Source organism: Austrofundulus limnaeus, unplaced genomic scaffold, assembly GCF_001266775.1.
Source record: "Austrofundulus limnaeus strain Quisiro unplaced genomic scaffold, Austrofundulus_limnaeus-1.0 Scaffold2, whole genome shotgun sequence".
In the NCBI taxonomy this organism is placed as follows: Eukaryota; Metazoa; Chordata; class Actinopteri; order Cyprinodontiformes; family Rivulidae; genus Austrofundulus; species Austrofundulus limnaeus.
This window is the reverse complement of record NW_013952404.1, coordinates 7531048-7541868: the sequence shown is the minus strand read 5'-3', so window position 1 is coordinate 7541868 and position 10821 is coordinate 7531048. Positions and strand designations below refer to the sequence as shown.

Below are 10821 nucleotides of genomic sequence, written 5' to 3'. Positions count from 1 at the left end.
CACCTCTAGTAATATATTTACTGAGAAAAATGGTGACATGTTCAATACTTATTTTACCTGCTGTGGTCACATTTTCAGAGCCACTGCAGAGGGATCAGAGCCACATGAGGCCTCAGCTCTAAATGGTCGCAGCTGCACATATTTTAACCTTAGTTTTATCTGTCATGCTTTGTGACAAATAAACCACCAAGTCCGTTTTAATCATTAAATTGTTCTTTTAATCATACAACAGCAGGCAGGTTTTAACGACACTTTAATATGTTTCAGCTGTTTTAGAAGCTAAAATCAGAAACAATTCTGTTTTTATATGGATAACAAAAGAAATATTAGTATATTACAGCATTTTCTTCAACACGTAAACATCTCATTACATCATATAGAAGACAAACTTGTAAAAAATCTTGTGTGCAAAGTGTTGCAACATGACAGTAAACATGTTCCCTCGTTCATTTCTGCATAATTAGATAAAGCCTCTTAGAGGTTTAACTTATTTCTGCTGTTCTATATCTAAAAACAAATCTAGTTTCTAATGCATCTGTTTGATGATAAGAGCAGAAACTCAGCTGAGAATACAGAGACTGAAGACATCAAGATATTTATAAAAGCTGCTTCTGTGACAAAAGCTCCTCGTCTTTACAGAATATTTTACAAATGACTTCAGGCCGCGCTCAGATCTGAACGTAGTCATTTCTCCGGGTCGTGAGGGTCGTCACCCTCGGCGTTGTGCGTATCTTCKGCTCCGTTTTGGGTCTGATCGGACCCTGCTGGTTCTTCGCTCTGTGATGGCCTCAGCAGATACTCCAGCTCCTCTGCACTGATGGCCACCTTTTCTGGGATGAGCCACCTCTTCAGGTGTTCCAGAGCACTGAGAAAGATGACACAGGAAGAGTTTGGGCAAATGTGCTGGGGACAGACACCAGCGTGTAAAGACAACGGTTGGATGTTTTGATTCACACGTGACTGATTACCTCTCGTCCATGTCACCACCTTGGAAGAGCTCGGAGGTCTGGGCGTCATGCAGGAATCGATCCCAGCACTCTTTCTTAGCTTGGGACAAAGAGAGCAGCATGTCTCTGGAGGTCACGGTGCTGGACTGGCCCTTTATTTTCTTCAGGCGATTCTCTGCAAAATAAAAAAAAAGGACTGTATTTATAAATGTGACAAGAAGGCGTCTCTATTAGTGATGCACTTTTTAAGAGGAGAGCAGGCAAATACCTAAACTGGCGATGTAGACCTCAGAGTCCTCCATGGGTTCCCATGTTGTTCTGGGTGAACTGGTCCCGTTTACTGGTCCATTCTTGCCCTGCAGGCCTTGTCGTTGCGTTCCTGGACGGAAAGAGTCCGTGAAGTCATCGGGGTTCTGCTCCGGAGCTGTCTCGGATCGGACCTCTGGCAGACTGGAGCAGATTTCGGACCAGAGCTCCCCGCTGGACCGAACCTCCTGGTTCTCGAAGTCGTCAATCATTTTTTTTGTTTTGTTTTGTTTTTGGAAGTTCAACTACAGAGCTAAAACAGAGTTTAGTAACGTTAGCATATTAGCCTAAATTAACATTTACTAGTCTACTACATTTAAAATAAATTACCGAAGCTCAAGCTGCTATCCAGCCTACTAGATTTGTGCTATTCTTTTAAAAATACTATCCAAACAATTTGTTACATTAACGATACAAAATATATGTCTTACCTGTGTAATAATCTCGACCGGTTAATAGCTATTTCAGCTAATACTTGAATTTGAAGACAGAGGTTTAGCTTCAGCGGCTAACTGTGGAACACATTTAACAGTGGACCCGCCCTTAAATATTATGTAATTGGATAATTTAGCTGTCAATCAAAATACATGATGTGATTGGACAGTTACGGCCCAGCGTTTAAAACACCGAATCCTATTGGTCGAGGACTGTTTCGGATCTGTTGAGGAACCAGGAAGTGTGCGTRTCACCTTAAAGTGACGGTGAGCAAGTAGCAAGGTAAACAACTATAAAAATCACCCACATTCAATTGTTTTGTGGACAACTCAGGCATTAGTGACTAAGTAACGGTGTGTATTTTCATAAAGTGGCGCCTATTAAAGTCGGTTCAGCTCGCTGGCTAACTGTTGTACTTCTTCCTGCAGCAGCTCAACCTGGCTTACAAGCTTTTACAGACAGTCTGTAGGATATATTTGTTTGTGTGTCAAACACTGAGGATGACAGTGGTTGTTGACCTGCAGGGAGAGGATCCAGGGAGATGCGCGCCGTGTTGCGCCTGGTTGTAGTGGCTGTCCCGATGGGTGTGCTGCTGTCCCGGACCATGGCCTTAATGTCCAGTGGGAAGACACATCCAGAGCTCATCAACAGGCTGAGAGGTAATCATGGCAGAGATACGTGCTTTGACATCCTTGTTCACAGAGTGAGTGTTTCTATAGTACCTGTGCCCCTCTTCTTTATAATAAAAAGAGTAAACATCCTGAAACAGTAATAATCAGTCATGATGAGGACAGATAGCTTCTCTTTCTTGTTCTTTTTGCTGTTCTCTCTTCAGGGGGTCACCACAGCGAGTCATACTCCTCCATCTCACTCTGTCCAGCTATCTCCAGCTCCTCTCTAACCGCATCCATATATCTCCTCTTTGGCCTTCGTTTTTGTCCTGACAGCMACATTTACATGTCATGTCAAAACCATCTCAGTCTAACTCAGGGGTGGGCAATCCTGGTCCTGGAGGGCCGCAGCCCTGCATGTTTTACTTGTTTCTCTGCTCCAACGCATCTGATTTGAATGAATATATGATTATCAGGCTTCTGCAGTACGGAGGACCAAAACTGACATTACAAATAAAAGCAGAATTAGAGAACTTTATCTCCTGTTTTATATTTTAATTGACTTTCATATTTATTTTTCCAGGTTAGTTTCAATAAATTAGTCTATATATTTGAACACACAATTTAAATTTTACTGTTTTTTACAAATGTATTAATTATTTTTCCTTTACTTGTACGTGCATTTGTGTGTCTTAAATGTTTACACTTAATTATGCTTACATTTTTTCCAGTAAGTCTTTTTATTTCAATGTGTTGCATGCTTGTGGTGCCTAAATTTAGCTTAAAGTTTAAAGTTTAGTTTAAAACAAAGGCAAAGAGGATTATCTCTGCCTTTATTTAAAAAATTATGTAAAAATAATTAAATTTGAGCATTTAAGAGACACAAATGCATGCACAAAAAAGGAAAAACTATATAAAAATATATATTTTAAAAAACTAAAATTTAAATTCTGTGTTAAAATATACAATTTATTGGAACTAAGCTGGAAAAATAAATATGAAGGTAAAATAAATTATAAAACTCGAGTTAAAGTTCTTTTGTAATTTATTTGGTGCATTTTAAACATTTATTTATTTAGTTGTTCATTTATGTGTTTCTGCTTTTATTTCTAATTATGTCAGTGTCGGTCCTCCATACAGCAGAACTTGGAAGAGGTAATTCAATGACTGAATCAGGTGTGTTGGAGCAGGGAAATATGTAAAACATGCAGGACTGCGGCCCTCGAGGACCAGGATTGCCCACCCCTGGTCTAACTTCATCTCCCTGTGCCGTACCTCTGATGATCTCACTCCTAATCTCATCCATCCTGGTTCCTCCAAGGAGAGTGTCAACATCTTCATCTCTGCCGCTTCCTGTCTTTTTGTCAGGATCACTTTTTTCAAAGAAACAAGCAAAAAAAAAAACAACCTGTTTTACAAGAATAAACTGGACAACTTTTTACTGTTAGGTAATTATTGAGAGGCGTTATTCATGTACAGCAGTTGTAAGGGATTTGTCGCCATCACAGCTGAAGACATGCAACACCACTGTGACACACAACCTCAATGACAAAATAACACAACAAACTAACAACACGCACAATAAATTGAAAGGTGTAATTATTTTTGATGAGCAGTCATTTAGTCACTTTTTCTGCTTTGTGCTTCTCCAGAGATGTGCTGCACAGATACGTTTGGGGATAATTGTTTTTCAGCACAAAGAAACAAAATAACTTTATTTGCCTTTTGTAAATGTAAACCAACAGTCCAGGCGCACTGGAATTCTTGTGCAGATCTCTCTTAGTTATGATTAAACATTTCAGATAACACTAGAAATGCACAGTAAAGAAAAAATTGTGTTTATTCATTTATTTGTTTATTTATATGTTTGTTTGTTTGAGTGTCATCCATCATGGTATGGTGCCCAGCCTACATAGACTTACAGGACACTGTACATCGTATACATCTAAAATGATGTGAAGAACGCTACCAAACAAGCTTTCCAAAGATTATAAAATGTTAAAAAACTAATAAATTCCATAACAAAAAATACGTACTATCAAGGACACAAAACTCTCCGTCTTCGTTGCCAAGCTCGTTCAATAAATGTTGCACAAAACGCAAACGTCTCTTTGTTAAATAGCCTACCTAACATATGTGCTTCGGACAGCCAAAACAGGTCAGGGGGTTTTCTGTTGCATCTTGATAAACAAATTATTTCTTAAATTACAATACAAAGAACAGTGAAATATAAAATGAAACTCCTCCTCAATTCACATAAACTTGTTTCTTCTGGCGCCCCTTTGAATCTTCCCACCAGTCGTCAGAGGCAGAGTGCCTGTTCTTAATGGAGCACATGGAGACGTTCGCCTTCTTTTTGTGTTTAACTTTACAAGTGTCTGTTTGAAACACATCCTTAATTTGAATATAGGTTCTTCAAAGAAAAGAAGCATAACGTGACATAAATTATATTTACAGTGTACAGGAAATGAATGACATTTACACCGTCACTTGTTAGGTAGTGCAGGGTTTTTATTGCACCTGCTCAGGAGTTTTGTATTGCAGTCTGACTGTGGCTCAGGGGAAAAAGTATTAAAAGCCTGGTTCAGAGGATGAAGACACTTCTACTGTTGTGTTTCAGGTATTTACAGGTTTTGTGTCTGAGTGGGCACACAGTGGTGCCTGTGGTTAGGATGTTCTCTATCAGTCTGGTGGGACGGCGCTGGTTCAGACCAACTTTCTTGAGCAGCCAAATAAAGTACAGCCTAGTGTTGTAGTCAAGACCACCAGTAGTTCCCAAACCTTATCTGATGGGCCCCCCTTTGCTTTATAAAAATAATTTCATGCCCCACCACCACAACCACACACACACACACCTATACACACACACACTCATACACAATCTCCAACCACATACACAGATATTTTGTTTTTAAATCCATTTCAGTTTATTTCTTACCACAAAATGTTCTTTAACATTTGAACTAATGAAAGAAAACTGAAAAAAATAGATTGAAATAAATTACAACCTCTTAAAAACATCTTAACAGTAATAATTTAAGTGTATTTTTTTTAACTTTGTGAAAATATTAAACATTGCTTCAAGAAATCTTATAAAAGTATTTCTGTGCAAAGTGGGTTTTTAAACATGAACCACACCCTGAGAGAGGAAAAAAAATTAAAGGTTTGTTGATTAAGAATAAATCTTCCATTAAAAACTTGTCCAGACCAACAACGTCTGAGCATCCCCKCTTTCCACCTCCGCTCCATTCGGTCAAGTCGCGCCCCACCTGCAATGGCACTGCGCACGCGCCCCACACTTTGGGAACCGCTGACCTAACCCGAGACCAGTCAAGTCTTGTCTCAAGACCGAGACAAAACCAAGACTTTTAGGGCCTCGGGGGGTCGAGACCGAGTCAAGACAAAGACCAGGAAAAAAAAAACAGTGCCTTAAAAGAGAGGATTCTTTACACATGTAGCTAACTTAAAAAATAGAGCTAATATTGACAAAATCTTTGCGTATAATAAAAATACATAAATAGTAAGGAGTCAGGTTTGAATCAGTACATTTTACCTTCAATGAAAGCAAAGATGTTAACAGGTAAATTGGACAATAATCTGGCTATTTTAGTGATATTTCCACAGCTGTGGTCTTGGCTGGTCTTGAAGTAGAATTCGGAGAAAAGACCAAGTACAAAGGCTGTCAAGTCAGAGACAAGACCATCAAAAAGTGGTCTTAAGACCAAGATAGGTCTCAAGTACCACAACACTGGTACAGCCTACACTGAGCTTTTTTCACTGTGGCTGTGGGGTTATGAGTCCAGCTCAGGTCTGATGCAACCATCAGTCCCAGGAATCCGTGTCCTGATGGCCCTCCCCTCCTCAGTCCCTTTGACGACCCTGTTCTAACTTTGTCTTCCGCCTGACAGCTGGGGATGCTCACTGATGAGAAGATGTTGCCCCTGGCACACATGGCAGTAAAATGTGTCTCAGTCTAAAACCAGCTGCTAGGCCTGAATGACCGACTTGTTTTGAACACCAGTTATACTTTGGGCACAGATAATGTATTGTTTGCGGCTTTGTCACGTGTTGATTTTAATTTTAATTTTTTTTTATTTCTTCAGATCAGGGAGTCATTCGTAACGACAGAGTGTTCGAAGCCATGCTGGCCACAGACAGAGGGCTTTACTCTAGAGACTATCCTTACGCAGATTCTCCGCAGACCATAGGTACTTATTCCAGGAACAATAAAACCAATGAATTATTTCTGTACAGCTCAACTTGGTGGTATCAACACCCCTCGACTCAGAGTTGTTTCATCGGTGCAGATTATCAGTGTCTCCATTTCATGATGTTTATGTTTACAGGCTACAGGGCAACCATCAGCGCACCCCACATGGTGAGTAACAACCACTCAACTGGATCAATTAAGAAGCTAAACAGAGTTGAAGCACATAAATGATTTTGTTGCGTTTATTGGCCGACAGCACGCGCACGCTTTGGAGCTGCTGAGCGACAAACTGATCGACGGCGCCACGGCTCTGGACGTAGGTTCAGGCAGCGGATACCTCACAGCCTGCTTTGCCAGAATGGTACGTTCTTTAATGGGACCTCGCGTTTAATACCCAGTACGACTGGAGGGCCAAGCTGCGTTTTCCTGTCTCGTGTAGACAGGTTCCAGCGGGAGAGCGGTCGGCATCGAACACATCGATGAACTGGTGCAGATGGCGATGAAGAACGTGCGAGCCGACGACCCTGAACTGCTGTCATCTGGACGGGTGAGATTTATAGGTAAGTCAGGAGGCTTTAAGGTGACGTCTTTCTGAAATATTGATATTTAAAAAGAAGCTGGGCCCCCTGTGACCCCCTAATGTGCTGGCAGTGGGAGACGGAAGACTTGGTTTTCCAGACGGCGCGCCATACGATGCCATCCATGTTGGTGCTGCTGCAGCTACTGTTCCCAAGGCTGTAAGAACATCAATTCATTTCTTTATCTCCATTATGGTTCAACAAAAAAAGAAATAAGCTGGACTTTTTCTAGTTATTAAGTACATTGTTATGGTATAAAAAGTAATTTTCTCATGTGTAAAGACAGTGGTGGGCACAGTTCCCCTAAAGCACTAATAGGGGAACTAGTTTCCTGATTAGTGCTTTAGGGCTTTTGCTAATTTTAAAATTTATTAGTTGATTAGCACTTCCTAAATTTATAGGCTAAATTTAGAAGCACTAACTGAGGTCTATAAATGTTATTGATCAACATTGTTAACAGCTGAGGGTGAAGCTGTCACACATTTTGTTCATACTGTATGTGTGTCTCTTATCCACCAGGTGACATTATTGACAATATATGAACTCAAATACAGCTGTGGAATGTCAATGATAAGTCTTAAGAGAGCAACATGTGACTCATGTTGTCTGTTGAATAATGTTCATGGGTCAACTGGGTTATTTTAGTGCTTTAGAATTAGCTTTCCTAAAATTTTCAGTGCGTTAGTGTTTTAGAATTAGGGCAGAGACGATTGCTCTAAAACTGCAAGGGAAGCTCAGCTTCCCCTTAAATGTGAAAAAAATAAGTGATTAAATATATACTGTTGTGAGTACATGTCATTGACCAAATATGCGCTACAATGCGCTCAACTTTTGTTCAGAATCAGCTTCCTGTCACTGGTAACGACGCGGCTTTCCTCTCCCTCATTCCCGCAGCTTCACAGTGCTTAAAACAGTGCGGACGCTGAGCTTCCAATGAGTTCATTAGTGAAGCAAAAGGTGCAGCGAAACGAGACGAGTCCTTGGATAAATGCTGGCTTTGTCCCGCCCATAGGACGCTGAGCGTCTCTGGGGGTCTATGGGGCAGTGGGCTGGCCTTGGCTGGCCTGGACGCTCAGCTTCTGCATGACGATTGGATGATCTGTCGGAGGCTGAATCCCTTTTTGATTGACAGCGAAATGAGCGAATCAGCGATCTTTTGGTGTAAACATTCCATGGGAGCAGTTTTTAATTTTCAGTCTGTTCTGAGTTGAACCGCAGACTTTCCTAATCCTCTTAGCGGCATTTTCTTTGTTAAAAACGACTAGCGACAAATCAAGCTTCTATTTCTGGTGGGGATTTTTGTAGCTGCTTGTGTTTGGAGACTGACTTCTATCAGTCTTTCTGACTTCTGTCGCAGTTTCTGTCCAGTGGGTGCTGCTGAGCTCCTCCACCCCTCATCCTTGAAAAGGAACGGAGGGTAGAATTTATGTATAAATAAACCAACATATTTTATGATGTAGGCCGAAACTGAGCTTCCCCACCTTGAAAGACCAGCATCCGCCACTGAGTTAGGGGACCTAAATATTTGAGTTAGTGCTTTAGGGCTAGTGGAACTATTTTTTTTTTTTTAGATTAGTGCTGCCCACCACTGTGTAAAGATGCTAAAGCCCTTCAGACTTCTATTTTACCTCCATGATGTTTCTTACAAAAGCTCTTGGAGCAGCTGAAGCCAGGGGGTCGGTTGGTTCTTCCCGTGGGCCCTGAAGGAGGCAGTCAGGTGTTGGAGCAGTACGATCGTCAAAGCGACGGGACCTTCCTGAAGAAAGCCTTGATGGGAGTGGTTTATGTTCCACTCACTGACAAGAGGCACCAGTGGCCGGGGTAAGAAAAAGCAAAACTGACTCATATTAAATCTGTGATTCCAAAAGTGAAAATAAGCTTCTCACCTTCACGGCTGTCCTTTCTCGTTTCTTCAGCGCTGAGCTCTGACTGCAGTGTGGTTGCCCCTTCAGGAGGTGGCGCTGGTGCTGCGTGTCTGGGCTCCCGTAGAGCTGCTGCTGCGTTCACGAGCTTCTCAGCCGAGTTCCACACAAACAAGGAGAATCTTGATCCCAAACAGACTATCTTCCTGGAGAGTGGACACGATAAGTAACTGAATAAGTGACCTCTGGGTCACTGATTGCCGTGTTCCTGCAGTTCTTGGCGTAAACAGGAATGTTGATGAGAAAGTACTGGCAGCACTGTTTATGAGGAAGCTGGTGAAGCAATGACCTATTACATCGTGGAMGCAACAGTAATTGTTAAAAATGCTTGTAGGAGAAATGTGTGTGCAATCTTAAGGGAATGCTTTGATTACAAATGCAGTAAAAACATGGAAAAGCGACAAAACTATAACAAAATTTGCATAATTTAGCAAGAAATATTTTGCAGAAAGGTTTTTACTTGTGTACAGTATGTGTAGAATATGTCCTGTTTGACAATGGATGTGCCAGAAAAAACTGACGTTTTTGAAGAATGCACATATTGTTTTTAATTGTGTAAATTAAAATGAATCGTTAAAGAAAATGTTGCATGAAGTGGCTTGTTTTGTTTATATTTGTAGTGATTAAACACAAAATTATGCTGACATCTGAGGGTGTTTTTTATATTACGGGGAAATTACATTTATTATTACATGCATCAACAAAAGTAGCTGGGTTCGTTTAATTCTGCAGAATAGGAAAACATATCAAGAAACATAAAATTAGTATAAAAAGTGAAGACATACTGTATGAAACCAAAACAAAAATTAATTTTATAAAAGTAAACAAATTATAATCTGCCATATTGTGTAAATGGAAATTATAAGTGAGAATTACACTATTCAAATTGAAAGAATTAAATAAATTTAAAAAACGACACTATTGGACTACACTGACGTCATCATTATGCGCCCGTTCAAGAAGGACCCATTCGCTATTGGAAAGTATGCGCGTGAGTTCATTAATCGCTAGAAGTCCACTGTTTGTGGCTCAGATTAGCCTTAAAATGCACGAAGCTCATTTTATTCCGTCTCGTAGCTTTAAACAGCTTCTGGGTCGTAGTTTTATGAATTTGCAGATGAAAGAAAACCACTTGGCGATGGAGCAGAAGGCGGTAAAAATCACAGAAGTTCTGCCGGACGTAAAATCGGAACCGGCGTTGGTGGGAGAACAGGCCGAGACCGAGAAAGGAAAACGTAAAAGCGAGGATGAACCGGAGACGAGCGGCGGCGGTAAGAGGAGGAGAGGAACGGGAGGAAAGAAGCTCCGGCCGGGCGACAGATACGTCCCGCCGCCGCAGAAACGCAACCCGGGCGTCAGTTTCAGCCAGGAGCACTTCGACGAGGCGTCCTATTACTTCGAGAACGGGCTGCGGAAGGTGTATCCTTATTACTATGACTTCGAGACCTACTGCAAAGGTCGGTGGATTGGAAAGAGCCTCCAGGAGGTGTTTAAAAGCTTCAGATTTAAGAGTATGGAGTATTTTGAGAAGGCGACCGAGGAGGGTCGTATCCGGCTGAACGAGACCCCCGTGAAGGACCTGACCGTGATTCTCAGGGTCAGTCTGATCCGTGTTTGTGTTTACCTTCAGAAATTTAAAGGTATCATGTCATGCTTTTAAATCCTTCTTTTTCACGTCTAAATCATTCACTTAAAACAACAACGCTTTGGTCTTAATTCCTCATTTTTTTTTTGCTCCTCAGAGCAAGCTGTTTTGGTGCGGTCTCTTTAAATACAAGTGAGATATTTCACACCCCGCCCCCTCCAGGTCGC

General features: G+C 41.2%; 3 protein-coding genes across 6 annotated transcripts in view; 2 read left to right on the top strand and 1 right to left on the bottom strand.

Annotated features, from left to right (window-relative positions):
- Window positions 1-236: 236 nt before the first annotated feature.
- Window positions 237-1797, bottom strand: ccdc32 (coiled-coil domain containing 32). Its single transcript, XM_014014159.1, has 4 exons — window positions 1685-1797; window positions 1216-1506; window positions 969-1122; window positions 237-865 (listed from the first exon to the last, which is right to left on the bottom strand). The coding sequence occupies exons 2-4, from the start codon at window positions 1463-1465 to the stop codon at window positions 685-687; spliced, it is 585 nt and encodes a 194-aa protein (XP_013869613.1). The 5' UTR covers window positions 1466-1506; window positions 1685-1797; the 3' UTR covers window positions 237-684.
- Window positions 1798-1891: 94 nt separating this feature from the next.
- Window positions 1892-9592, top strand: pcmtl (l-isoaspartyl protein carboxyl methyltransferase, like). Of its 4 annotated transcripts, none has more exons than XM_014014121.1 (9): window positions 1892-1970; window positions 2213-2347; window positions 6403-6507; window positions 6646-6677; window positions 6766-6870; window positions 6949-7069; window positions 7161-7246; window positions 8739-8908; window positions 9040-9592. In XM_014014121.1, exons 2-9 carry the CDS (start codon window positions 2230-2232, stop codon window positions 9074-9076), a joined length of 774 nt encoding a protein of 257 aa, XP_013869575.1. In that variant the 5' UTR covers window positions 1892-1970; window positions 2213-2229; the 3' UTR covers window positions 9077-9592. The 4 variants fall into 4 exon arrangements, with proteins under 4 accessions (XP_013869575.1, XP_013869590.1, XP_013869601.1 ...); XM_014014136.1 differs by having other exon boundaries at window positions 9004-9592; XM_014014128.1 differs by having other exon boundaries at window positions 1936-1954.
- A 381-nt stretch (window positions 9593-9973) lies between these two features.
- Window positions 9974-10821, top strand: part of rpusd2 (RNA pseudouridine synthase domain containing 2) — a gene marked incomplete in the record, with an annotated part of 10451 nt that continues 9603 nt past the window's right edge. Inside the window, 1 exon segment of the mRNA XM_014014107.1 lies at window positions 9974-10450. Within this exon segment, the coding sequence (XP_013869561.1) occupies window positions 9995-10450 (456 nt within the window).